Here is a 26089-nt window from a genome sequence, read left to right on the forward strand (position 1 = left end):
AAAAAGTAAATCAAACAAGCAATTTGTTTCCTGTAACGCCAGACATTCACCTGGTGTGACAGACAAGCACCAATATGAACTAAAGGGGATTTCTGCAGGCAACAGGGAAGACCAACCTGAAACAGAGCAGAGGAACCTGTGAGGGGGTTCTCATCAATTCTTTGTGGCACTCTAGCTACATCAAGGGATGCTGTAGTCCACCACATTTAAGACCTTCAAGATTTTCACTTGGAAGAAGCCAAGAATCCAAAGCTTCTTGGAAAGAACATGAGCTAAACAGTTCAGCATCCTCTGCAAGCCCCTCTTCTGCTTAGCAGGAAGAAGGATTATTGCTGGTCCATTTGCAAATACCAAGCATCCTTTCTTAAGACTGCTGCAGGTCCTGACAGAGATAACTTTTTGGTTAGATACTGGTCTATTTACATCAAGTTGCTTTTATCAGATTTAAATTTCATACTTCATTGTCAAGTCAAAGGTATACTTTTTTATAAATGAATGTCTATGAGGCAGAGGTGCCTTTTCAATCTGCATGTGGGGTTAGTAAATTTTTTTGAGCTTCTGGCATTCTCTGTGCCAGGCATTAACACAACAGAGTTCCCAGCACAGTCTCTGAGTATTTACTTAGGGGTAGAAAACTACAAAGTGGTAAGAAAGCAGAGTTTTCCTTAAACTCTTACATTCAGTCTAGCTTTTAACAAGTCTGTATTTGAAGAAACCTGCATCTCCCAGAATCTAATTTACACACAGAGTAACCCAGTATCCCTGCACCCTCAAGATAAATAAATAGCTAAACTGAAATACTGAATGTTAAAGTCCTTGTTCATTTAAAATTCTCCAAGATTATCCTGCAGACCTTAGTGATTAACTATTTAAGCATACTCTTCTAGAAAAGTAATTTCTTAGCTTCTAGGAAGTCAGAATGAGATCCAGAACCAGGGCAAAACACATCTGATGTTTGTTTCAAGGAAGTAGAGCTGCACAGGCATTTCTGCAGAACAAAACAAAAGCTGTGTTGCTTAAGATGGAAAGTTGCTGTGCTGGTCAAAGACTTTTCTGAGCACATGTCAGAACAGGTTTCTGTGTATGTACATCACCTTTCCTACAGCCTGGATGGGTTACCATTTTGAAATACGCAGGAGCTGGAAATGTGAATAAATCACTCAGCTACATCTGATTGTAAAACAGTTTGGAAACAGTGAGGAAACCTTGATGAAACCCAATTTTAAGATTACCTTCAGATTGTAAGTTCTTGAGCAGGAACCTTCTTTGTTCTCTCTTTGCACAGTGCCTAGTTCAGCAGGGTCCTGTCAGGACTAGGGGTCCTAAGTTCCACAGCAATACAAATAATAAATAAAAAAATAATAATACATAGTATATGATCGATAACACCTACTTTATACCCTGTTTTTCAAAGACACACTGCACCCCAGCAAATACTTGAAAAATATGGTAACAAAGTTACCAAAGTTGCAAGACAAATGCAATTTGTTTGATGCAAATATTTAACCTTAGGGTTTAAGTGGCTGGGAAACTCATTAATGCCATTGCTTCACCAGCGCTGAAATGAACACGGAGTAGAGATGTAACCAGTTCATGCACACAGCCTTGGGAGTCTAGCAGAAACTGGGAGGAAACATGTAGAAGCCGAGGCAGTGAATCCATGAACAATTTCTCATCTCCATCATCTATTTTCATGCTGAAAGGAACCAGATACAGAAATATAATTCCAGTGGTTTTTGGTGTTGGCCTTTTCATTTGGAAAATAAAACAAACACAGGTAAGGTAGGCAAATTGTAATGAAACATGTCATAGATCCCCTATGGCTATCTCATTTTTCCCAAATGACTGCTGCATGAAGTTCAAAAATTAAAGACTGAGATTCAAAAATAAAAATATAACTTAAAAAGGAAACATTTAAAAGAGAATTTCCTAAGGGTTTCATTCTTTCCCCACTCTGCGGCAAGGAGAGCAAAAATACAATCCCAAAGAGGAGAGAAGTCAGAGGGGATTACAAAGTCCAGTCTTTCAGTCTGTCTCCCATTTTGCTAATTTTTACAGTAGGTTATTTAAGAAGCGGTAGATGCTCCAATAGAAAGCAGGCAGCAGCAAACACAGGCATCGTCTCCTCCTTCCAGCGAGGTCTGTGCAGTCTCAGTCTCTTGCTCCGGGAAGGAGAGGTTTTCCTTCCCACACCTGTTACTGCCTTCTAACGTGGGAGAGGGGAGAAGCGTCTGCCAGGGGTTGGGGTCTGCCATGTCGGAGGCTCCCCTCCCTTCGCTGGGCTAAAAGGAACTCAAGTATTCCAGTGCAACCTCGTATACAAATTTATACTGTTCCTGAAAGACAAAACAGAAGTCAGTTACGCTGGGATGCAGATGAACTCTTTGGAGCCTCATTCCACAAGCTGCCAAAAATATCTCCTCTTTCCTTCTTAAACATTTGGCAGGACCAGGCAAACATTAATTGTATTTCTCTGTGATACTGAACAAGCATTACTAAGAGATGTTATCATCAACGGAAAAGAAAAATGCTCAAAGAGACAGCCACTCTATGGACTATTCATTAGTTCATGTTCCGTGCCCTCACTGCTTTTGAGGAAGAATTCAGTGTGATCGATTGAGATGTTTGAATTCAGGACAGTTTAATCTCTCTGGTTGCAGGGAGCATGGTCTGGGCTCCAGACTCTTCTCCCTGCCTGCTTTCAAGGCACGTAATAGCAATAAGCTGTATGCATATGCAAAAGGACAAATCCTGCCCCTTCCCACAGCCATGGTGACAGCAACTTGGGGTTTGACCTCCTGGAGGCAGCTGAGTGTGGGATGCTCTGCTCCACATGCTGATCAAGATGAGAAGTAATGGGACTGAGGGACTCATTACATATGTGAAAATGGGACTGTTTTTAATTCTGCTGGCTTCATATTATGCTTGGGTTTGATTCACGCTGGGCTAAGCCATGAAATTTTGTACCTATACTGAAGTCCCCCTACATATGCTAGGTGGGGTAAAGTGTAGAAAAAAAGCTTACCAGTGACTCCACCATGTTGGATTTGTTATTCCTTAACGTTTTCACTATGTGGAACACGTCGATGATATTTTGCTGTTGAATCATCTCACACACACTGCAGATGGCACAGAAGGTGCCACTACGTCCCCCACCGTTCCTGGGTGCAGAAGAAAAGAGGCAGCAGATGAAGCCAGGCAAGGGAAGAAAGCACTACTTACACAGCAGCACATACGCCGAGAGAGGTCTGTATTCAGCAGCCTGGTTGAGGAAGCTCATGGGTTTGTGGAAAAGCAGCTCTGCAGGGGCAGCATGAGAGCTGGCAGTGCCGTGCCACGAGGGAAGGGCTAAACCCATCCCTGGCAGTGGCAGAGAGGAAGCCCTGGGTGCTGCCATGCTCCTCTTCACTCCTCTGGGGCTCCGTGGTCAGAGCTGATCACAGCAGAAAATAGCAGAGCCCTTTTGGCTACTCCACCACAATCAGTAAAATCTCTGGGCCAGGAAGTAATATAGCACAATATTCAACTTGAAATGTATTACAAACGTAATTTAAATTCATTTTCCCCAGCTGAAGCCTAGCAAGCAACCAGATTTCCAGATCCATAATCGGTCCTGGTCAGACACATTTTGTGAGGTTACAGACGTTTTCCAGTCCTACTTACAGGCAGTGGACAACAGTGCGGCCGTCTCGCCCATCATACTGCTCCTGCCACTTCTCCAACCTTCTGACCACCTTCAGGAGGGAGCGTTTGGAAGGAGGGGTGTCCCTGTATGCTGGCCAGCCAATGTATTGCAAGTGCTGAACTATGCGATATCCATCTTGGGGCTAAAAAAAAGAGCATTTTCAAGATGCTAATGGTAATGTGGCAGGAAGCAGGGGATACCAATTACATGACATCTTCCCCTCTAAATTTCATATCATTAATCCTAGCATCCTCCAACTGTGCATATGTGATGCCTGAGTCAGGAACAAGGACTTTCCCGTATTCTGCATAACCATGATCTCAGATATTACAGAGTCAGGCAGAAACCATCTGCTAAGGATCCCTATTTTTGTTTCCACTAGAGAAAAAAGTCTCATCAAATCGTAAGAATAGATCAAATATACTTTCCTGGTAGCCTCTGCTGGAGGTCAGGTGTGACATAAGAATTAAAGGCAAAGATGGCCCTCAGAAAAAAAATCTGTGGGCACCATGGTAGAAAGGATCCTCACAAGGATTTTAGCAGTGGCTGTTGGTGATGAGTACAGACGGGTGCAGAGAAATAGGAGTTCCCAGCATCCACCCTGCCAGCACTTCATTCACAAGCCAGCTTTGGTGTGAGTCCGAGGGCCATACTTTTATTAGCTGTAGGACTTCACAGCTGTCCCTTGTTCAGAGGCAATTGGCTTGGACTATGGGGTGGTGATTTATGGGGTAAGTGATTTAGCCATTCATGTAGTTAGACCTCAAGGTTTACTCCATAATGGCATAATTGAACTGCTTCACAGGCTCTGACCACACAATCAGAGACAGATGTGTTAAACAGTATGGAAATGTAATTTTTTGAGCCTGTTTCCACTTCTGATTTAAAAAATAAATAAATAAATTAATTAATTAAAGAGATATAATCAATCTGGGAAACAACTAATGAGATAAAAATTCCCTGCTGAAACCCTCTCCCTGCAGCCCTGAAGTTGCATTGCCTGGGTCCAGTGTGCAGATAAACTTTGTTTCTATCATTTCAGCTACACTGGAGATGAGAAACGCAGACAAAAAGTTGCTTACAGAAACAGTAGTTGCTTATTTATAGCAAAACAGTGGCCACTGGGAGTCCAGTCAAGCCAGTAAACATTGCATTTGTCTTCAGAGATGCTGCACAGTAGGTAACAGATGGAGAGCATTTGACACTATCTCAGTTTATTTCCTATGATACTGATGGTTTTATATTGGCTACTAAGTGATTAATTGTTCTCAAATATACATAGAAAAATGAATTCAATTTAAATACAGATTTTCAGCTCATATCATCCACTTTCCACTTTCTACTTGCAGCCAAGAGCCTTTTACCAATATAGACTGATGCAATTAAATGTTAATTAAAGGAAGTAGGTACTACGTTCTGCAGTGGAATTCTGTTACTAGGTGAGAGATTCAGCATCTCTAAACCATAGTCTAGGTTCTGCCTCTTTCCCTTCCCTAAATATATTTTTGAGAATAAATAGGGAATCTGGTATTTCGCTGATCTTACCCTGGCCATGTTGCAGATCCGGAATATCCGGTTGATGATGTCTTCATCGATGTCTGCTGAAACAAACTCTACTTGAATTGGGCCATAACAACAGGACGTCTTCTCTGGCCAGTACTGCATGCAGAGCTAGTGAGAGCACCGAAAGGAAAGCAGAAAGCACCTTAATATTAACAAGGCAATGCATGATCGGTCTTCCACTTCAAATTCATAACCAGCTCAAAATCCATAGCAAATCCCTTATTACAGAATCTATTTGCTTGGAAAAGACCTCCTTCTAGCTCTGTGAAACTTCTTTATATCATGAACGTGAAGACAAAAACAAACATATTTTAGACGTTTGACATTTTTTCTTTCTCAGTATGAACACAATTTCAGATTGAATTCTGGGATGTAGAGGTACAGAAAAGAGGCTGGGAAACAAACGGGGCATAGATTAAAAATGAGCATTAAAAGATCAGTGTCTGCAGGTAAGTATAGTAGAAATCACATAGGTTTGAAGTTAATGAGGAAACTGTACACACAACAACAAAATTCATCTTAAGCAAAGGGGAATTTTTCTGTGCAACAAACTTCTTGGCATTCTGACTCTGCCAGCAAGCAGGGGAGGGAAAACGAGTTAGCTCTGAGAGCAACCAGAGCAACTTCAACTTCTGGGTGAACCACAACTGAACCTCTGAAGTTTGTAAAGGGGGCTGGAGTCATTTTTCTTATGCTGATGCTACTGAATTCAAAGCATTAAAAAACACACTACTATTCACACAAATTACAATCTAAGTATTTCAAACCCGTCTGGAAATAGATCATGGCAAGAAAACGTTTTGCATGAAATCTCATTAGCAATTTCTGCTGAGATTGTATTTTTCTGAGCTTTTTTTTTTTTCTTCCTATTTTCATGTGTAATTTTTGAGAAGTTTTGAAACCCCTAGATGCTCATTTGAACTTGATCTCAGGCTTTTCAGGTTCAATCACTGTCAGTAATATCATCATGTGTGTGCATGCTACCGCATTAATTCTGTATTCCCATTATTCCTTTGATCACATGGGATCGAACTGGGTGGGATGAAATCGTATTCATCTTTGCCCTTGTTAGTTTTTCAAGATTAAGCAGCAAGCCAAGACCACATAAGCAAATCCTCATTTGAAGGTTGTCCTTGCTCTCCTTCCTGACTTTCAAGCAGCCTACTGATTTCCTCTCAAAGCATTTGTCCAATAGACAAGGGGGTGGAGATGGAGCTGAACAGGTGCTTTAGGAAACAACCTCAAGGTGCAGCAGAAAGAAGGGAAAGACTAAACTTTACCTGAAATAAAAAAACCCCGCTTCTCATAAAGCAGGTCTGTGAATGACCACCCACCCAAATGCATATGCTTATACAGTGCTTAAAACAACCTTTTATGTTCTCTGAACTCCAGATGGGTTATTTGCACTTTTTTCTTGCATAGTACGTTAAAGGCTCACTGACCTATTTATTTTAACCATGTTTTTATTTATTAACCACATATTTGGTTTTAACCACAGCTTTTGTGTATTTTTTTCATTTGCGTTTTATTCATGTAGAGGAGCAAAACATCCTGCTTAAGCACACAAATGTGGCATTTGCATGCAACCATACACTGACAGTTTTGTTGTGCTTATGGTGTCGTGCTTGGATTAAGCAATGATGAGCAGCTAGATAATAACAACATTGTTGTACAATAACAGTGCAAGCATAAAGTCGTAACACAGTTAAGCTTCCTTTTCAGAAATCTCACTTTCACAACTGATAGCAAACTTTCACACCCTGCCTTGAGAGCTCATAAGATGCAAACTTTAAAGCTATCCTTAACTTCCAGTGCTAGCTGGGTGTTTTTGGCGTTGGCTGCAGACTTGAGGTAGGTGACACCATGCTAGAATAACTGTCAAAGTGACTTAATGCACTGCCAAATCTCCTTTTCTGTGCCTGAAAACTACCTCATAAAAAATGAAATTTTCTAGGGGAAAAAAAAGCAGGTAAAGTCTTCTGCAGAAAGATAGTCGGCAAGAATAACACTGTCTGAGGCTGATAGGTTTCTGAGAACGAAGTGTGAGAAAGTACGCTTGGTTTTCAGAAAACGCTCTGTTTTTCTTTTAAAGTGTCTGAAAAAAAGGAAAAGATGAAATCTGCCTCTGGATGCCGTGCCAAGACTCAGAAGCAGGCTGGGTAAATCAGGCAGGAGGCAGCAAATGCACAGGACCTCCAGTTCTTTGCACAGAGGGCTGAGACTCAGCAGGTCACCAAGAGAGCCCACTTCTGAGCAGAGCTCTCACCGCAGACAGAAATGAAATCCCACAGCTTCCACCCTGAAGGGAGCTCCCCTCAATAACCAGGTGATTGGTTTCTCCATTACCATCCAAAAAAAGAGACCAATAATCCCGCTGCCTTTGAGTGCGGTAAGATTTTGAAGACAGCAAAAGCACAAATGAAAAATTAATCCATGAAGTACCAACTACTTGAGAGTTCTTCTCCTGTTTAACAAGTGCTGTAATGGGTGAATTAGCAATGCCAAACGTACTCTTCACACAAATTGCATGATTACGCCTTTTTGAAAGCTGTTATCTTCTGCCACTCATCAGCAAGGTGGCTGGAAATTCTGGAACAGAAGCAACAGCAACGGCTCCTCCCCTTGAAAGCTCAACTTCTGAAAATAACAGTGTGTTTGGTGGCCAAGAGACCAACGTACACATGACACTTAAAAAATAAAAAATAAGAATAAAAAAAAAACACAGCACAACGTGCTTCTCCAAAAACGGTGCAAACCGCTCTTCTTAGTACTACAGAATTTCATTGGAAAGCTCAGGGAAAAGATCCTTCCTAGGTTTTTGGTGTATCTCTGGGTTTTATTTTTCCGGAAATGCTGGGTGAAAAGGCAAGCATGAAGTACGTATTTTTAGGGAGGAAGGAGAAGAAATAGAAATGGGTTTTGGAGGAGAATTTACACACAACAAAGGCAACATACTAGATATTTCATCCCTGTTAAATGCAGTAAGAATCTGCTGCCTTAGAAAAACTCAAGCATGTGGGCCTGGGACTTTTCCTTCTTAATAACCAAAAACCATTACCTATTACATTCTGGTTCCCATCCTTTATTTTATTTACTTGTTTACCACAAGAAAATGGAAGCAGAAACCCTCTTAAAACCCCTTGGATTTAAGAATGACTACATGACTGAATGATGAAAAATCACTTACCTGTGCTGCATCCATCTCATTCAGCATCACGACGGAGGAGCAGTTATAATCAAACACCAGCCTCCAGAAGTCTGCTACGGTGTTGGGCAAAGGGTGCTGGGTTACAATAAAGGCAGCAGGTTGCTTGTGGCTCTAACAAAAGAATAAGATTAGTTAAAAAAAAAAAAAAATCAATCAACTTTTATTCAAATGAATATTATACCCGGGAGGCTATGGCTAGGCAATCTGAGCCATTTAACCAGATTATACAAATCACATATCCTTCTCCTTGTTATCGCTGTGCAATGAATGAACGTCTCATAATGGGATTCTTTTGCTCCCAATGAAGACATTTCATTAAAGAAGTGTCACAAGAGCAGAGATTACCTAAATCAATTATTTATATTTTGAGACTCAGCAAATAATACTAATTCTACTATTACTACTATCAGTAATAATAATAATGGGAAACAAAACAGCTGGAAGCAAATGCTCTCCTTCTTGCTGCAATGGACTCCAGGACCTAGCAGAGGGATTAGCCCCATCTGACATTGCTCCCTGGTGGCACGGTGCTCCAGAAGTGGCACAGTTGGGTTGCAGCCATCCTTTAAAAGGATAGGGGGGAGTATTCAGAGTCTGCACCACTGGCATTCAACTTCTGTTCCTGTTCTCTCATCTCAAAAAAGCCTTCTGCCCTCAATTTCCCTAACTAGGAGGGGGAGAAACTGTGGTCCTAGCCTCTGCGGGGCTGTGTTAATGAATGTTTGAGAGGCACCTGGAGATAAAAGGACAGAAGCTCAAAACTATCGCTTTCCAACCACAGCAGGCAGTGCTTAGACGAGCCTATAAATGCTCCATCCTTTGTGCTGTGTTTCTGTGAAGCAGACGTGTATCAAAAGTTACAATGCTTGTTTTTTAAAAACAAGCAAAAAAAGACACAGATTAAGATTTTTGATTTAAAGTAAGTAAATAAATAATTACCCAATGTATTAAGATGGCAGCTGTGGGAGCTTGCCTTTTCTCCTCCACATGAGCCAGCTGTGGGTGCAACTGTGAGTGGCCCAGGCTGGGAGGGGGACAGGGCATCATGCCCTGCATCACTCTGAGGGGTGGCTGCACCATGTTCATGGGGTTCACACATGGGCAAGGTGATGGGAAGTGAAAAATTGATGGGAAAAGGAAAGCTGTTGGAAAATGATCAGTTTGGAAAAGATTTCCCTCTTTCTTTATAAAAAGTTTCTATATACAAAAAAAAAAATGCAGTTAGGAATTTTGTATGGAAGGATACAAGTATTAGCAAAGTGCTTTGAGGTAATGAGGGCTAAAATGTGCAAGCACATTCCCAGTCCCTAAGAAACAAGAGAATTGATTCTACAGATTTGCTAAGGCACAGAACACACTTTAAAAAAAGAAAAAAAAAAGTTTCCTCGGGCATATTTGCAGTGAAGACATCGCAATTTTCTGAAAAAAAAAATCTCTACAATTAATTCTATGATCATTTGACTTAACCTCATAAATGCAGTACTATCACTGTTCCCCAAAGACTGAAAGAACAGACAAAATTAAAAAAAGAAATAAAAAATGACCCTATTCAACATCACTTGGGAAAAAATGATGACACTTCACCCCAGACCGTATTTACAGACACTCCAACTGCAATAATTAGTGCCTTTAAAGGCATCCCTATCCAAAAGCAGCTAAGCACCACAGCAAAAAGAAACCATCAGCATAAGTCACCCCATACAAATGACTTGTGCTGTGAGGTTCTAGCCTATAAACAAAGTGAGGGAAAATGCCTTCAGACAGATTCACATCAGTTTTACTCGTGTCCTTCAGTCCTGAGGTTTTTTGCACATCCGATCCCTGTACTCCCATACTCTTAACTGCTGTAGCTCAAATAAATCACTCACTCCACACTGCAAACTATTCTTTTCAAAGAGCTGACCTGGCAGCTCCCCGTGAACGTTTCTCTTCCAACTTATGCATCAACCAGTGGGAAGAGTTGGCCCACCACTTCTTTGTTCGTCAGCCTTTCTAAGATACAACCTCAGACTGCACACTCAAAAGCTTCTTAGACAAGATTTTTGCAGCAGCCTGAGGCAGAATGACATAGACTGTGATTTACCACATTACCAAGTGACACACTTCTGTAAAGGAGAGAAAAACTGTGTGGCTTTGCCCAGCCTGGAGAGCTCAGACTCAAAACCCGCAGGGAAAATACAAGTCCTTTTGCTTTGGATCCATTTCTCCCAGAAGAGAAACCCAAGAATGAATAAACCTGGTGCGGACTAGGATTAGTGGGGCCCACGAAGAGCTGCTTACATCCATGAGTGCAGCATTGATGTAGTTACTTGACTCGCCATCCACCGAGATGAGGAAAGGCAGGCACCGGTCCAAGGGCAACACATCCATGCAGCGATTCTTATCGTGGTTCCTTGGCAGGAGCCCGATGCTGCAATCTTCTGGCCGAACACGCGGTGTCACAATATTGAGAGTCTGTGAAAGTGGGGAGGGAAAAAGAGAAGGAAAGACAGAAGCAGGCTGAGTGTCTTTGAATTCACATCCAAAAAGGATGCCATCTGCACAATATGTTTACTCTAAAGGTACTTAGAAGAGCAGATCTTTGTGATCCCAGAGAATGAAAAAGAACAAGCATGGGGGAGCTTGCTGCTGTTATAATACATTGCAGTTTGCACATCCTCCTGAGGTTCTCTTCCAAACACCGCAAGCTCCAGCAGAAATGCAGGGCACTAACCTACCTTCTAACAATTTCCAGCTGTAAAACCCCACAGCAGTTAGTTAACGCTTCTGCTCTTTCTAGAGGTTGGAAATAGCCATCACCATTACAAGCTGCAGCTTTGACCTGGTCACGGAGTGAAACCTCCTCACGTTTCTGCCATCCCTGGGGTGGACACACACGTCCTGTCCCTCCGAGTGCACCCTGTGCACGAGCACCTTGTGCTCGCCCAGCCCATCCGAGTGGGTTCGCGTCCTCTGGTGATTCCTTGGTCAAACTATTGATTTCTCTGAACAATACACACAAAAAAAATAAGAGAAAGGAGGCGTGTGTGTGTGTGTGGAGAGGGGTGCTTTAGTTTGCTTGTTTGTTATTAAACAGGAAAGTTGAGCTGTTGCCTCTATTATTTAGATTGCTCCTTTCCTTGTGGAGGAACACACGGTATGCTTCCCTTACCTAGCCATACCTTATCTCTGGGGTCTTGCTGCTGGTCTTTTACCCTTATCTGTCTTTCTTACAGCTTGACAGAACGTGTTTCTTTAAATCTAATTTTCTTTTGTGTTATCCACTGCGGATGCCTCCTGACAAAGCAGCCGCAGGTTACTCAGCAGGTGTCAAAAACAGCAAATCCAAGCGAACGCATCTTAACACTGTCACTTAAGCTGTGGTAGATCAGTAGCTATCTGATGGCATTCCTCTTTTACTTGTCATGTTTTCCTCTCCTGAGCAAAGCCCACGCAGTCATACAGTGAATTCCTTTGCAGCCACCAGATGAACACAAAATATATAGGGGCCAACAATTTTTACAGAGGTTGACTTCTACAGGGAGGTTATGAAGAGAGAAAGGACAAACATATAGGACACACACGTGGTAAGTAAAATTTGAATAATATAGTTGCTCTAAATTATGCATAAAGTAGATGCATAAATTTTGCATTTATGCAAAAACTTTATTCTACATAAAGTCCCCTTGTTTAGAGATGGGAAGCATCCAGTCTGGCAGGGGAAGCAACATGAAATCTGAAATCTCTGACAGTGCAGATAATTAGGCAGGTGACTTGTTAGTGATTTACTCCTTTCTTTTTTATGTCCTTCCCCTCACTCCCTTGTATTTGTGCTTACTCAGATTATGAAATCTCTCCTGAATGAGCTCTTGTATGTTTAGGCAATGTGTAGTGCATAAGAAATCCATCCAGTCTTACCTGGGGGACAGTGAGACCTAAGTAATACAAATTGCACCAACACATGTAGTTAGATCAAGTGGTTCATAAAGACTGTGGAAAAAGATACCATCTTCTGCATTAAATTCAGACAATTAGGGATGGAGAATGCTCCAAGCTAAAATCCTGTAGAAATAACATTGTACAACTAGACAGCAAACAAACTTCTTATGCAAGGTACAGAGAAGCATTTCCTTCCCAGAGGAGCTGCCAGCCCCTGGCAGCTCAAAAGAACAAGCACACGGGCAACAAATCTCACTTCACATCATGACAAAATAAGCACACTGAACAGTGACATTTTTTAATAGCATAACAGCATTTGATGAAGTTAGGATTTGGTTCCTTCACGCCAAGCATCCAAAACCAGAAACACTTTTACAGATCTGATATCACTTGATAAAACCAGATTTTTTTTTAATTGAACTGTCATCAGTTGAGATCCACATACTTTATCTCACTGTATCAACCCTGATGATTCTCTGCAAGGTTTCAGATAAAACACATTCTCTTGTTGCATAGAGAGGGAGCAAAAGAGGCACCTGACTCAGACTGGGGCTCCTGAAAGTCATTCTCCTGAAAAAGGCATTTTGCTGGGAAATGGAGGGACATCTCCCACAGTTAAAGGAATCTCCATCTTTGCACTGTTGATTTAGAACAGACTCTTAATAGCAGAGGTCTCTCTCTCTCTCCTTTCAGTCCGAATCACCTGCCCCCAAATTGCCCACAATATTATGTTTTTCCAAATGCTGGTGTTAGTTGAAAATCCTGAAGGGACTTGAAGATATACTGGGAATAAGGGTAGAAAGTTCAGCTCACCATTAGGGTGAGTTCTTTGCTGTGCAAGAGGAACAACTCCATAGAGCTGGTGGCTTGTGTGTCCCAAGCCTCAGTTTATCAGGGTGGGATAAGCAGTGGTGTTAGCACAAGGTGGAGCAGTCCCCATTTCATCGCTTGCCCCAGGTAAACAGTGCTACTCCAGCACTTGCTTTATTATATGTCATTCCAGTTCTGGCCACAGGTACTTGTAAAAACATACAGAGTGAACTGAGGGCTTCAGTTCGTCAAGAATTAATACTAGAGAAAGTAATGCTCAGTGAGCTCGCTCTTCACTCTCTCTTTGTATGGAATTACATCAACAAGTTGATTGTCAAGACTCTGAAGCAACGTACAAGCCACAAGAACAGTGCATAAGGCACCATGAGGCATAAATGTTTCTGCAGAAATTACAGAAGGAAATGAACAACTGAATATTTGCTTAAATGAGAAGTACAATGTTATCTGTGAAAATTGGTATCCTTGCTCTGTTGAAGTGATGGGAAATATTCCTTGCCAGAGACTGAAAAACCCCAAGCTTAAAACCAAACCTCTGCCTGATCCAGTAGTAACACAACAAAAATCACCTAAAATCAGACCTCAGTTCAGTGTCCCCATTCTCTGCTATGATGGAAATCATAAAATGATACACAGAAATTGTTAAATACCTTCAGTACACCAATTGCAATGACTGAGATAGATACATGAAATTACCTGAAACTCATCTTTTATCTGGCTGGAATTAGTCTGTGGATCTAGTCTGCTGATGTTGTAATATATGGATCTGAACTCACAAACTGGAATGGCCGTGTTGCCGCAGAGACATGCCTCCAAAATGGCATCGTGGACAAATACATACTGCTCCTGTACAGGGGAGGGGATAAAATATTAAAGTTGTATTTCCAATATAGATCATGAAATATCACACCTTTTTTTTTTTTTTTTTTTCCTTAAGTCATGCCTGCTATGCATATTTGGCACTGTTTCTTGTGGAGACAAATTACACAGTGTGCTATGTGACAGCTTTGTGAGCATATTTCATCCATCATTGAATGTGAGGTCTCATGTATTCATTTCAAATTTACAAGTCAAATGGGAAGTCACCAGTCTCAGAAATGCTGGGACAAAATGGGATTGGGCCAAGGAGGAAATCAGGGTGTAAAGCTTGTCTGTTGGCAATCACGAGGCAATGGTCTCTTCATTGCTAGGAATGGATTGTGCTTCAGACCCATGACACCAACAGCAAAAATTAGAGGACTAACAAGTCTGCTCCACGTGTCTTTTCAAAACATCTTGAAGAATCTGGTTTTCTGGGAAAAGTTATTTCCCTGAACAAAATATGGGATATGGGAAGTTCAGCAAAGCTAAAGTCCTTCTCTGTTCCAGACGATTGCTCTGTCCCTCAGGAGGGGAAACACACAAGTAAAACTTGTGTAGCGGAACAGCAGTCCCATGGGAGTTTGTGTAGCTGCTAAATGGTACGAGATGGAGCAGCTTGCTTCATTGGCACCCTAAGCTTAAATCAAAGATGCTTCTTTTGTTTTTTAGCTTGCAATTTATACAGAATGGGTACTATGTGAATCTGCAGTACACCCATGAATGAGTCCTGAGAGGATTCAGGAACTGTCTTTTTTACTATGAGTATAAAAGTAATCAGCAATACTAAGAATTAAACTTCAAGGTTTGCCCTCCTGTCTTGAGACCCTGAGTAGCTGCGGGTGAATGTGATTCAGCGTACATCTGGCCATGTTTAGAGAAGGAAGTTGTGTATAATCTCATCACAGAGGAGGCAAGTGTTGACTTAATGAAATGCTGGGCTCCTGTCGAGCAGAGGAGCCGACAGGAAAGCAGCACATGGTAAGAGGAGACCTGCTGGCACCTACCTCTGTCTGCACCAAATTGACCCTTTGGGAGCGCAGCTCTCGCACGCAGTTAAATATATCTACCACGCCTTCGTTCTCTGCCATGTCAAGCATGATGTCGATGGCAATAAAGCACCCTGTTCTCCCAGCCCCGGCACTAAAAAAGAGAAGACAGTGAGGGCCTGCGTGATCAGGGGACTGTGGAGAGGCAAAGTTTTATGGAGGAGAAAATAGCTATTACAAACACAGCTGTCTTCTGGAAGCTGCTCCCCTCTCGTGTCCACTTAAATTGGCTTAGGATTTAGGGGAATGAGGTGAAAGAATATTTCTTGAAAGAGAAACAGACCCAGGAAGGAGGAAAGAGGGCTTTGTTTTCTTGAAAATCAACAGAAACATTATTCAGAAACATATTTGTTTTGGTTTTATGGGTCAGTTCACTGGCACATCTCATCAAACTGTGGGAGAGCAGCCTTCAGGTTGCAAAAAGATACAGCCTGGGAGGGCAGAGGAGGTGGGGGGGCTTCTCCAAGGGTTTTCTTCCCATGGGACTTGGAAAAGGCATGCCCATTTATTCAAGCGGGCATGATGAAACAGTCCTTTGACTCAAACACTTCTTCTCCCTTTTTAATCAGGAGGAAGTTGGGTCCCAGGCAGGCCGATTTCAAGTTGTGCATTGTAAAATTACAGAGAGGGGAGCCTGAGGCTACTCAAAACCTTCAGTTTAGAACCCCTAGCTGCACGTGAGAATCAGGCCGTCTCCTGCAAAGTGTGTTGTCATTGTGTCCTCCTTCCCTCCCGGGAAATCATCCAAAGCTGTTTAGGTGTGAAGGATAGAAAGAGGAGAATATCTCTTCACATTATGCCAAAGAAAGAAGGAAAACTCAGCTCTAATCCAGGAAACTTCAGTTGCATGAAAACTCCAGCAGAGCCAAAAGCAAGGAGATATGAATGACCATAAATTAATGGATCAGATTAATCAACTGCTGAATAGAGAGAAGATATTTTTCATTTGCAGAATTTTAATGAATAAGTGGCATTTCCTCTCTCTTTATCTCTCAGCTTTTCAGAATTTTAACAAATAGTTATAACATTTCTATATTTAGAGGACCCTGGCACTTCATAAATATCGAATAGTGATAATATCCAGCCAGGCATCGGTAGGGAGAATTTGGTAATTACCACTTAAAGCAAGTCATTAAAATTCAAAAGCAGATAAATAACGGAGAGGAAATGGCATTTATTCATTAAAATGTGAAGGATGAAAAATTTCTTCTTGCTTTCTTGGTGACGATGAATCAGGTTCAGACTCCTTCCAAGGCCAGACCCATGCCACAGCACCAGGGCAGCAAATTCAAGCCCTGAGAGCTCTGAAAGAATTCCCTTCTGCCAGCTCCTCTGGTTTAGCCATATTTTATTATAAATCTGATTCAGCACTTGCTCATTAAAAAAAATAAAATAATAATAATAATAAAAAAAGAACAATCAATAAACAAAAAGAAAAACAAAAACCACCCCAAACTGTTGAAAGATTTAGCTGGTTTTCCTTTTTAAAGTGATTGTGAGGCATATTCTCTTTCTCTCCTCCTGATCTCAGAGGGTGGCACTAGGAGGTAGGTGCCTGTGGAGTGCTCAGGGTGAGATCTGGGGGCAGCCAACTCTGCTCTCTACCGTTGTGCTCCGTCCATGGCTCCTTTCCAGAACAGGTGCACTGAGCTCTGAGCAAAGCACTGCACAAGTAGCTGCTCCAAAGCCAAACTTGTTTTCTGTAGCCAGGCACTCTTAATTTGAAGTCACATTATAACAAGGGTTTGCATAACTATGGTGTGTTACAGGAGCAACCATTTTATCTGGAAAGCCATAGAAAGGACACCTACCTACATCCAAGGCTCACTAACGCAGAAAATTCTTTCTGAGTTCTGTTACCATCTTCTGATCCACAATGCATCATCCACATAAATTATATGAACTATTGATCCAATCTAGCATAACACCTCCCCCCCAATTTTTCCTTTGCTGCAAGTTGCTGGTGATAAGTATTAGGAGAGTTAGGACAAGTCAGGAGAGCTGGTTTCTCTTCCTGGCTCTGATGGCAGCCCTGGGAGTCTCTGCTCTCCCTCCACCATTAGCATGTCTGATTGCATCTCTGACTGCTAGTTCTGCATGTCGGCACACTCTCCTACATATTCATGTACTGCCTTGCAGAGTAGGGTCTTAAGCTCAGTTGGAAGAATATGGTGCTAAAAGAGCACACACCAGTAGCAGCAGCAACCGGGGAAGTAGCCAGCATGCAAATCAATAATCTGAATTTTCATGGCTGTAAACCAAGCAGTCAGTTTTCCTCAGGCATTCATCTCTTATTTACTAGCTGGAAGACATGGGGCCAGTTTTCAGTCTGAAATCCCCATTCCAGATCCTGGGCTTTGAGAAGGCTAAGATGCACATGGCAGGTATCCAGAGCCAGGAAGACAAAAAAATGTTTGAGATAAAACCTACTGTACCCTAGTACAAAGCTGAACTGCAGTGAATGTGTGTACAGAAAAGCAAAGTTGCTTTAAAATTCCCTGTCCACAGACCTCTTTTCTTTTTTTTGGTAGGCATCATCCGTACTGCCACGTGAGGTTTGTTGTAGATAATGACTAGACTGGCTGTCCCAGATATTTACCATTTTCCCAGCTCTACTATGAGCATCTAAGAGAGTATGGGCCACCAGAGAGTCCTCTATGTTCGAATAGCCCTCTCTGACCTACTTATATCATCTCCAGTTCACGCCAGCTAAGCTCCAAAGCTGCCACTTTAGAAAAGAAAACCGGATTCTACTTTGTTTCCCTGGGAGGCCCACAAATTATACTCTTAAACAAACAAAACATAGTTATTGCCAAATGAGAAGAAGGAAAAAAGCTGAAAAAGCTGATGGAGGAAAGGCTCAGACACAGTTTGCATACCTGCAGTGCACAACAATAGGTCCTGCTTCTGGGGGGTTGAGAAACTTCACTTGCCGAACAAAGCCTAAGAGGCCCGTGGCATAGCAAGGAACCCCGTGGTCTGGCCAGCTGGTGAAGTGGAACTGCCGAATCTCTCGGATCTCATGGTAGCCTTTCTGAGGAGACAACACAGCCTCTATTTTTCTTCCATCAGACTGCAATCAGCATATTCTCATCAGTGCTCCCTTCCCTCGTGCAGAGGGCTGAACAAGCAGCTAGCTCTAATTACACGCAGGAACATGTCCTATACCACTTTTCACTCCAAGAGATTTCGAGGTGAAGGATCGAGATGCACTCCAACTACAAATGAACCAGGTAACATACAACCGAGGACTATGAAGGTGAATGCCAGCACCTGTGTCAAACCTGTGGTCTTAGGGTTCAAAACCAGCTGATTAGGACCATTACAGTGATGTCAGTCCCGGCATACCAGGCCTGCACTTATCCAGTCTGCTTTGGTGATATCTCCAAACCATCACTCTCAAATCTTTCTTGAGGCATTGAAGCAACAGACTGGGGAATGAACACCTAAATAATATACACACCCTAGATTTTCTGCTACCTCCTGCCAAATAGGGTAGAAACTAATACTCAAACCCATCACTTGGCTTTCCTGGTAAAACCAAGTTACTGGTGCAGGAAAACCGACACCACTTGTATACGTCCTGCCAAGAGTAACACAGAAGTGTCAGTTAGTTGTGACATTTTATTGCACAGGAAACATATGTGGAGTCCACTATCCTGTCAGATTTTGGCATTAGCATTTTTTGCCAGGTTTTTTAGTGATTCAGTGGAAAGTGGATCTGGTATGTTAGTAAACTGGAACATTCCCACTGTGGTTAAGCTTAACTTGTCTTAGTAGGAATTTTTGAAAAGCTTTAAAACCACTTACTGAGTGTTTGGAGAGTGATTTGGACAGACCTGGAATACTCTGATATTTAGACATCTGATTTCTAATTATATATAACAAATCTTCTGAATCCTGCTGATTTAGGGACAATTTTTCGTAGCTGAGCCTGTATCGTATTTTATTTCTATTGGAAAGGGATCATCTCTGGCATCAATTTAACTGGTATCTTTTCTTCATCTATAATTTTCCACTGTGAAATGGGATAGTTATTATTCCTGGCATATAGTCAACTACCTGCTGGCTTTTGGATGCATTTAAACTTCATGCACTGTGGATTCTACTTTTGTGGCTACAGCACAATATTTGAGTAAAATCATTTATCCAAAATTGGAATACCTGTCAAAAATTTAGGTTTCTGAGGTGAAACCTAGCCACACTGTAAATGTTCCTATCTCCAGATCTCTGGACATGCTTCCCAGAGTTCACGTCAGATCAAAAACTGAGTGTTATAACAAAATTTTAGCTGACTGAAGATTTCCTTACCTTTTGTACAGTAAATGTGCGTATGACATACTCTGCCAGTGGTTCTGTCTCAATTAGTGTGACTTTAATATCGCCATAGACCTCTGTGTCATCTGGCCAGTACCGAACACACTTCACCTGGCAGGAGGGAAAGAAAACGTTGAGAGGAAGTCATTTAACTTGAGACAGAGCTGACACATTTTACTTCACTTTCAAGCTGAAGATGACACAAAGTGAAATTTCTCATAATGTACAGACCATGCCAAAACTGAGTAAATAAATGAGATCAAAACTCCCTTACCAAATACAGGTTTACTCTGTAGTGAATACTAATTAAAGCATTCATTTAACTTTTTTTTTTTTTTTTTTTTTTTTTTTTTTTTTTTAGGATAGCCTTTCTTGAATTTCCACAGAAGCCCAGACCATATGTCAGGTTTACAGAACACCTTGCAGTCACTAGCATCACCATCTTTAAGAAAAAAAGCGTTCTTGCTATTGTTACTGTGATTTCAAACGGTCTCTGTACAGCTAAACAATTCCAGTTCATAGGGACTGTGCAATACTTCCTGATGCATTAAATTTATTTGGGTTTAAAGCATCCCTTATCAGATAAGGACACAAATTTGACATTTATGATGTGCCTGAGCTTAGGCTCCTGAAAGAAATCTCCTGATCATGTGAACACATCCCAAGCTTAGCTACTTTCAGAAGCCATGTGCAAAACCAAATAAAAAATAAAAACTGGGGCTGTGAAGCTTTAGAGGGGACATACAGGATAACAAAAGCTATCAAGCTATTAAATGCTGTAGCATGAAAGAGTGAAACAGCACCTAAAAGCTGAGATGACTAGTTAATGCAGAGCAGCTTTCATATTCCAGTTCTAGTCATAAACAGAAGAGGATTTATAAATATAAAACATTATTAATTTAGGTTTTTTGTTTTTTACACAAAAGAGTTTATTTCAAATTGAAGTGTCAGTAGAAAGTAAAATAGAATAAATAACAATAAATGAACAGAACCAGGTGGCATTCAACCATGAGATCTAAAGGAAATCAAATAAAAAGCAGCTGAATTACTAACAGTTGTGAATAATCAATTGCTTAAATGTTTTTTTTTTTAGTACAACAGGAATCGAAGGTGAGAAACAGAAGGACAACATTTTAAAGTGATGGTTTCTGGCTGAGAATCTCTCTAAACCAAAGAGACTCCACTACCAGGAGTGGGGAGAATGCACTAAGGAAAGCACACCACAGGTGTGCCTTTTTCTTATTCCTGGAGCTGGCCACAGCGAGCCCACGCCCTTTGAGTTATTTATGTTTGCTCCCATCCTGGTCTTTGGCCATCACTCTGTGCTTACACAGGGACTCCTGGCCCACCTGCGTCCAACAGAGTGAAGCTGTGGCTGGTGAGGAGGCCAAGGGTGCTGGGTGGCCCCAGGATTAAGCTGTGCGTGGTCTCACAGCACCATGGAATAGTGATATTCTGAAATGATTAGAAACTCTCGGCTTTGAAGCGTCATTTAAAGAGTTCTTTTGATCAGCTCAAACACCAGTCACACGTCCTCTCCCCTCCAGATTTTTGTGGGTAGGGAAGTATTCAAATTATACAGATAAAGAATAATTATTATAAAAGCACATTTTTCCCTCTGTACTGAAAAGGAGACAGCTCCTCAGCTAGCATAAATTTGTCTAACTCTGCTAAAGTCAAGACTTACACCAGAAACAAGATCCTTATTAGTTTGGAATGGAAGCAGCTAAGTATTACAAAATCTAGCACTTTAGAGGAAAAAAACCCTGAGTAGATTAATTCATTCCCTTACTACAGTAAGCAAAAAGCATTTCACTGTCTGAGCATGCCTGCAGCAGCAACATGGTGCTATACTCGGCACTGGTTTGGTTGTATTTGCTGGGAAAATGGTACCCTTACCCTGCCCACTTCCACCAAGTTGGTGACCATGACAACGCTTGCAGAGTTTTCTTGCCAAATCATTCTCCAGAAATCCTTCACTGTCTCTTGCATCGGCCCTGGGGCAACAGAAAAGACAAAAGGACATCTTCAGAGAGAGTATTTAATGCCAACAACCCATTTCAGCTATTTCCTAGCCACTGCCCTGTGGATCCCACAGGATCCTACTCTCCCTTCCAGGGCATCTCTCCATGATTCAGGGTTACAGGCACTAAACAACCTAGAGCTCTTTGAGGTATCAGACACCTTGTCCTTCCTCGCAGCAAGTATTTAAGGTGCTAGCAGGCTGTAAACAGAGGTGATGGCTGTATTGTAAACACTGGAGATAGCTCCTGTAGGAAATCACGTATAAGCAATGGGAGGTGGATGCACCATGCAGTCTCTCTGGAATTAAGGCTGAATTGAAATTTTTCATGCGATGCAACACAAATTCCTCTATTCATACTTTAATATTTACTAATTATGAAGGAGAAAACATGCATAAATCCACAATTTTTTTAAGTCCTCCCAGAGGAAAAAAATTCAGGCTCCAACAGCCAAACAGCAAAAGATTTATTAGACTAGAAGCTCTCTCTGACTTTGTTTCCTTCTCCTCCTCTATGCTGCAGGTGAAATCCTTCACCCAAACTTCACCCAATCCTGTCCAAATTCCATCCTCCATGCTCTTTGCGTTGCTGCATTCCCTATACCCTTATAAACCCATACACCAATTTTATTCTGGTATGTTCCTTTACTCCTTCAACAGGGACAAACCAGCGAGAAATTCACAAAGTGGAAGTTAAGAACAGGGTCGTTTATGGTAGCAACACATTTGTAGGGAAGGAAGGAATACAGTGAAATGAGAACAAATAATGGTAGAGGAAGTGGTCATAGCAAAATAGTTTGCCCAGTGATGCAGGACAATAGCATCCTAGTGCACAGACCAGGAGTAGGAAGGCTCATCATCTAACATTGATAGCTCTGAACATTGAATTGTGTTGGTTAGCTTCTTCTTTTTTTTTTTTTAGACCTCTAAAGGCAGAGGAAATTTCATCTAATTTGCAGAAGATGGTGTTCTAATACATTTTCTAATAGTTCCCACCAACAAAAATTCATCAGTCCCAGGCATATTTATACAGCCCTCCCCAAGCAATTTCACTCCAGAAGGTAAACCCAAGCTCCGTTAAGTCCCTTTTAGTTCTAATCTCATATTTCATGCACAAAGGGCACATTATAGATTGCACTGCCACCTCTAAGTCTTACTCCTGCAGCTGAGATTTTGTGTTTGAGTGTCTTAAATATCTTGGAACTTCAGACGTTCCCAGAGCAGATGTCACCCTAGAGATAACTCCTACAGTAATTTAGAACAGCAGAGGTTTTACAAATATATAGACATACAAGAATGAACTTGCCTTGAGTTGCAATGTAATGACGAGGCCGGTGGTACCCCTGGAAAAAAAGAAAAAATTGTGATGGTCTGAGATCACAGCTAAACAAAGCACAAGAGCATGCATTTTATACCTTCCAGGCACCAATGACTGCCATACACTTAATGGTGTACTAACAACGGTTGTTGAACACGTGAAGATAAGGAACGAGGCTGCCCCATGAGATTTTAAGTGATGGTATCTCACTCAGGTTGAGTAATAAAAACCCCACAAAATCATAAGATCTCATCATAGCAAAGAGAAAACAGGAACGGAGCAGTTTTCACTATTCATTCAAAGAAATAAAAGTGCCATAATTAACCCACGGTCAGCTCTGAAAACTAACACAGAAAAAAAATGCATCTTTGTGTTGGAAAAACAAGAAAGGGGTGGGTTTGCCTCTGTACAATAACACTGAATGCCAGTGGTACACAACTTTATGAAGTGCATTTTTCAGTTTCTTCTATTAAAAAAACTCTTCCGAACAGCATCATGTTCCTAAGCATTAGGAAATGCATGAAAGAAATGCATGTTCCTTTGACCATCCTGTGTGCGTAAGAGTTTGCTTTTTAAATGTGATTTTACAATACTCAAAAAAAAAAAAAAAGTCAATCCACTTATGCCTTCTGTCCTGCGACTTTGTATGCAGTCAATAAATCTCAGATATCTGTTAATGTTATTGCGAGGGGCTGATATTGATTTTCACATACATCGTGCATTTAGCCCACATTCCACTTATGTTTGTGGATCTGTCAGACACAGGAAATCTCCATCTGTCTAGACTGGTCAGAAAGAATAAACTGGAGGCCAAGAACCTTCTCCCTGTCACAACATGATGTCTGTATAACTTTCAGCTGTCATTCATATCAGACCGGCAGTCTGTCCCTGCATGAGATGCACCAAATTGGTAAGCAGGCTTGTCAGCAGGAGTGTTTGTCACTTCAGGAATGTCCATGAGCCTTACGTCGATGTAATTGGCGTTGATGTAGTCAGAGTGAGGGTCCCCATCCAGCAGTTGCAATCTCACCCTTGAATGATCATCTGAAAGAAGGAAAGAAAAAAGTGACAGTAACAATAAAGAGGAGTTTGTCAGTGCTTTATTTTATCTGCCGATTCCTTCAAGTGGGTAATTGAACACTTACAATAGTAAAAAAAGAAAGAGTATCAGAGCTATTCCTTCTTCTATGTGCCCTTTCTTTTGTACTTAAGATGTAATGTTTAGATCTTTAAGTTAGTGTTCATTCAAACTCAACGTTCATTAAGTTCACTGCCATCACTATAAATTATTACAGAGCTATACACAGACCACAGATGTTGCTTGGTTTGGGGTCTTTGCAGGAAGAGCATCTCCTTTACAAGAGCCATCATCACCCTGGGAAGTAACAGCCTCCCCAGATTCCTTAGGTTCACATAAATTGAGGTAAGAACTAACAGCAAAAAACAGGATAAAAATGAGGTCGTGACAAAGGTATAAAAGATTAAAGGAGGATAAAATGACAGATGAAATCCTACAATTAACAAGTGGGGCAACCCAAGGAACTGAAAGAAAATACCAAAGGAAATCAGAGCAATGCTCTTTCATACAGCCCGCAGAAACCACTGCAGCAAAGTGACAGCAAGGCAAAGTGTGAAGCTGTGTTCAGGACAAAAAAAAAGTTCATATCTTTATGGACATTCAAAGTTACTTTAGATAAGGCAATAAAATAACAGGTATCAGTCTTTTGATACTCTCCCAGTATGTTCTGCAGTTCAGGCACAGAAAGGAAGCGCCCCAGTGGGCTGATTATGTCATGACTGTCCACCAAGGGAATATTTTGATCTTCCTCTGGAACAGCTGGTGCTGAGCTCTGTCAAAGGAGGTACTCAGTGAGCTGGGTCATTGATCTGATTTGGTCTGGCAATCCCAGCCCCGGTATGCAATTAATTGCAGAAGTGTTATCTAAGAACCAGTTGCTTGGGAAAGGCAGTCGGGTTACGGAGGTCACAGCCAGGCCTGCTGGGCTCATTTCTGAAGGGTTTTATAATGAAGCAGAAAACAGATTCCATTAAGTTTGTTTCCTCCCTACTAGCTATGTAGACAGTAGCTCCTAGGCAATAAAGCATTAATATTTAGAAGCACTTTGCAAAATATGGACCTAGGCATGATTTAGATTCAATTAAAAAGAATCATCACAATAAAACATAAAAATCCGAGGTGTGATTCTGCAGTAACTCAGTCAAAAAGGTTTTAGTCGTGACTTAATTAAACGTGGAATCAGATAATAATTGTGAAGACAGATGTACATGTAGTTCTGAGAAATGGGATTTGGATGTATATTAAATATTCATTTGCTCATGTAAAGCAATGATTCTCATACTCTGCTCATTGTTTGGGTGAAATTTTCACACCCAAAAAATACAGCCACATTGTTGTATTTATCAAATGCCATATTTGCATTCAAAAATGGTTTTGCTGGTGAATCCTTCAAAAGCTCTGCTATATTTGTATTAATAAATACAAACTTTGCAAATGCAGCAGGTATCTTTCTCTAAGTGCTGATGTTGCTCCCAGCTCCAGACAATTACCCATGCTCAAGGCAAGCTCACTAGGAGTTGCACTAAATCTTGTGTTTAGACAGACAACAAAGGAATTTATACTTAGTGCAATTCACACAGACAGACAACGAGCTGATTAAGCTGGACATCTCGATGAAACACACAAAATCTCCTGTAGACAATTTCACACTTGCAATTCAAGGCAGGAAACTAAGCTAGTTAAGAATCACACAGAACAAAGGCAAAGAAAAAAGTCCCTAGAGTTAATGGTTGTGAGGAGAACATTTGCTAATCCTCCCTGCAATGCCACAGTATAATAATGTTATGAAAGTCTAAGCTTATTGCAATAATATAACTTGAAAAGTCATGAGACCCAGAATGACCCTAATGACAGGTGAAAAGAATCTCAAGTTAATTGTTTAAGTGGGACCAAGACACTGTCTACGTACAGTGTGTGGCTGAAGTGCTCTGAACAGCCCTTAAGGAAGATCTTCTCTTCAGTTAATAGAGCCAAACTCACAAATCACATTTCAGCTCTTTGAGCCACTCCTAAATTAGAAACTTGAAACAGACAAGATGAATACCTCCCCAAGGGACCTCGCTGTGAAAGACCTAAAAGGACGCAGAATAGGTCTATGAATCTAAGACAGTTATGCATAAATAAAAGGTGCTCTGTAGCTATTAACAAGTGTTTCTTTTGTTCATGTGTACCAAAGATAGTTATCCTATCTATCTAAAGGATGAAGAAATGACCATTGGAAATGAATGATTTTTTTTTTTTTTT

The 26089-nt window shown here is 41.2% G+C and overlaps 1 protein-coding gene across 1 annotated transcript in view; it reads right to left on the reverse strand.

The window, feature by feature from the left end:
* Window positions 1-2077: 2077 nt before the first annotated feature.
* The window catches only part of PTPRT (protein tyrosine phosphatase receptor type T), a gene marked incomplete at its 5' end in the record, with an annotated part of 444059 nt that continues 420047 nt past the window's right edge, over window positions 2078-26089 (reverse strand). The window contains 13 exons of the mRNA XM_082773668.1: window positions 2078-2336; window positions 3026-3161; window positions 3664-3827; window positions 5231-5356; window positions 8436-8567; window positions 10737-10910; window positions 13899-14048; window positions 15068-15203; window positions 17989-18143; window positions 19421-19537; window positions 21326-21423; window positions 22756-22792; window positions 23735-23811. Of these exons, the coding sequence (XP_082629794.1) occupies window positions 2283-2336; window positions 3026-3161; window positions 3664-3827; window positions 5231-5356; window positions 8436-8567; window positions 10737-10910; window positions 13899-14048; window positions 15068-15203; window positions 17989-18143; window positions 19421-19537; window positions 21326-21423; window positions 22756-22792; window positions 23735-23811 (1556 nt within the window). The 3' untranslated portion in view covers window positions 2078-2282. The remainder of the gene's footprint in view (window positions 2337-3025; window positions 3162-3663; window positions 3828-5230; window positions 5357-8435; window positions 8568-10736; window positions 10911-13898; window positions 14049-15067; window positions 15204-17988; window positions 18144-19420; window positions 19538-21325; window positions 21424-22755; window positions 22793-23734; window positions 23812-26089) is intronic.

Source organism: Aythya marila (genome assembly GCF_965140915.1).
Source record: "Aythya marila genome assembly, chromosome: 16".
In the NCBI taxonomy this organism is placed as follows: domain Eukaryota; kingdom Metazoa; phylum Chordata; class Aves; order Anseriformes; family Anatidae; genus Aythya; species Aythya marila.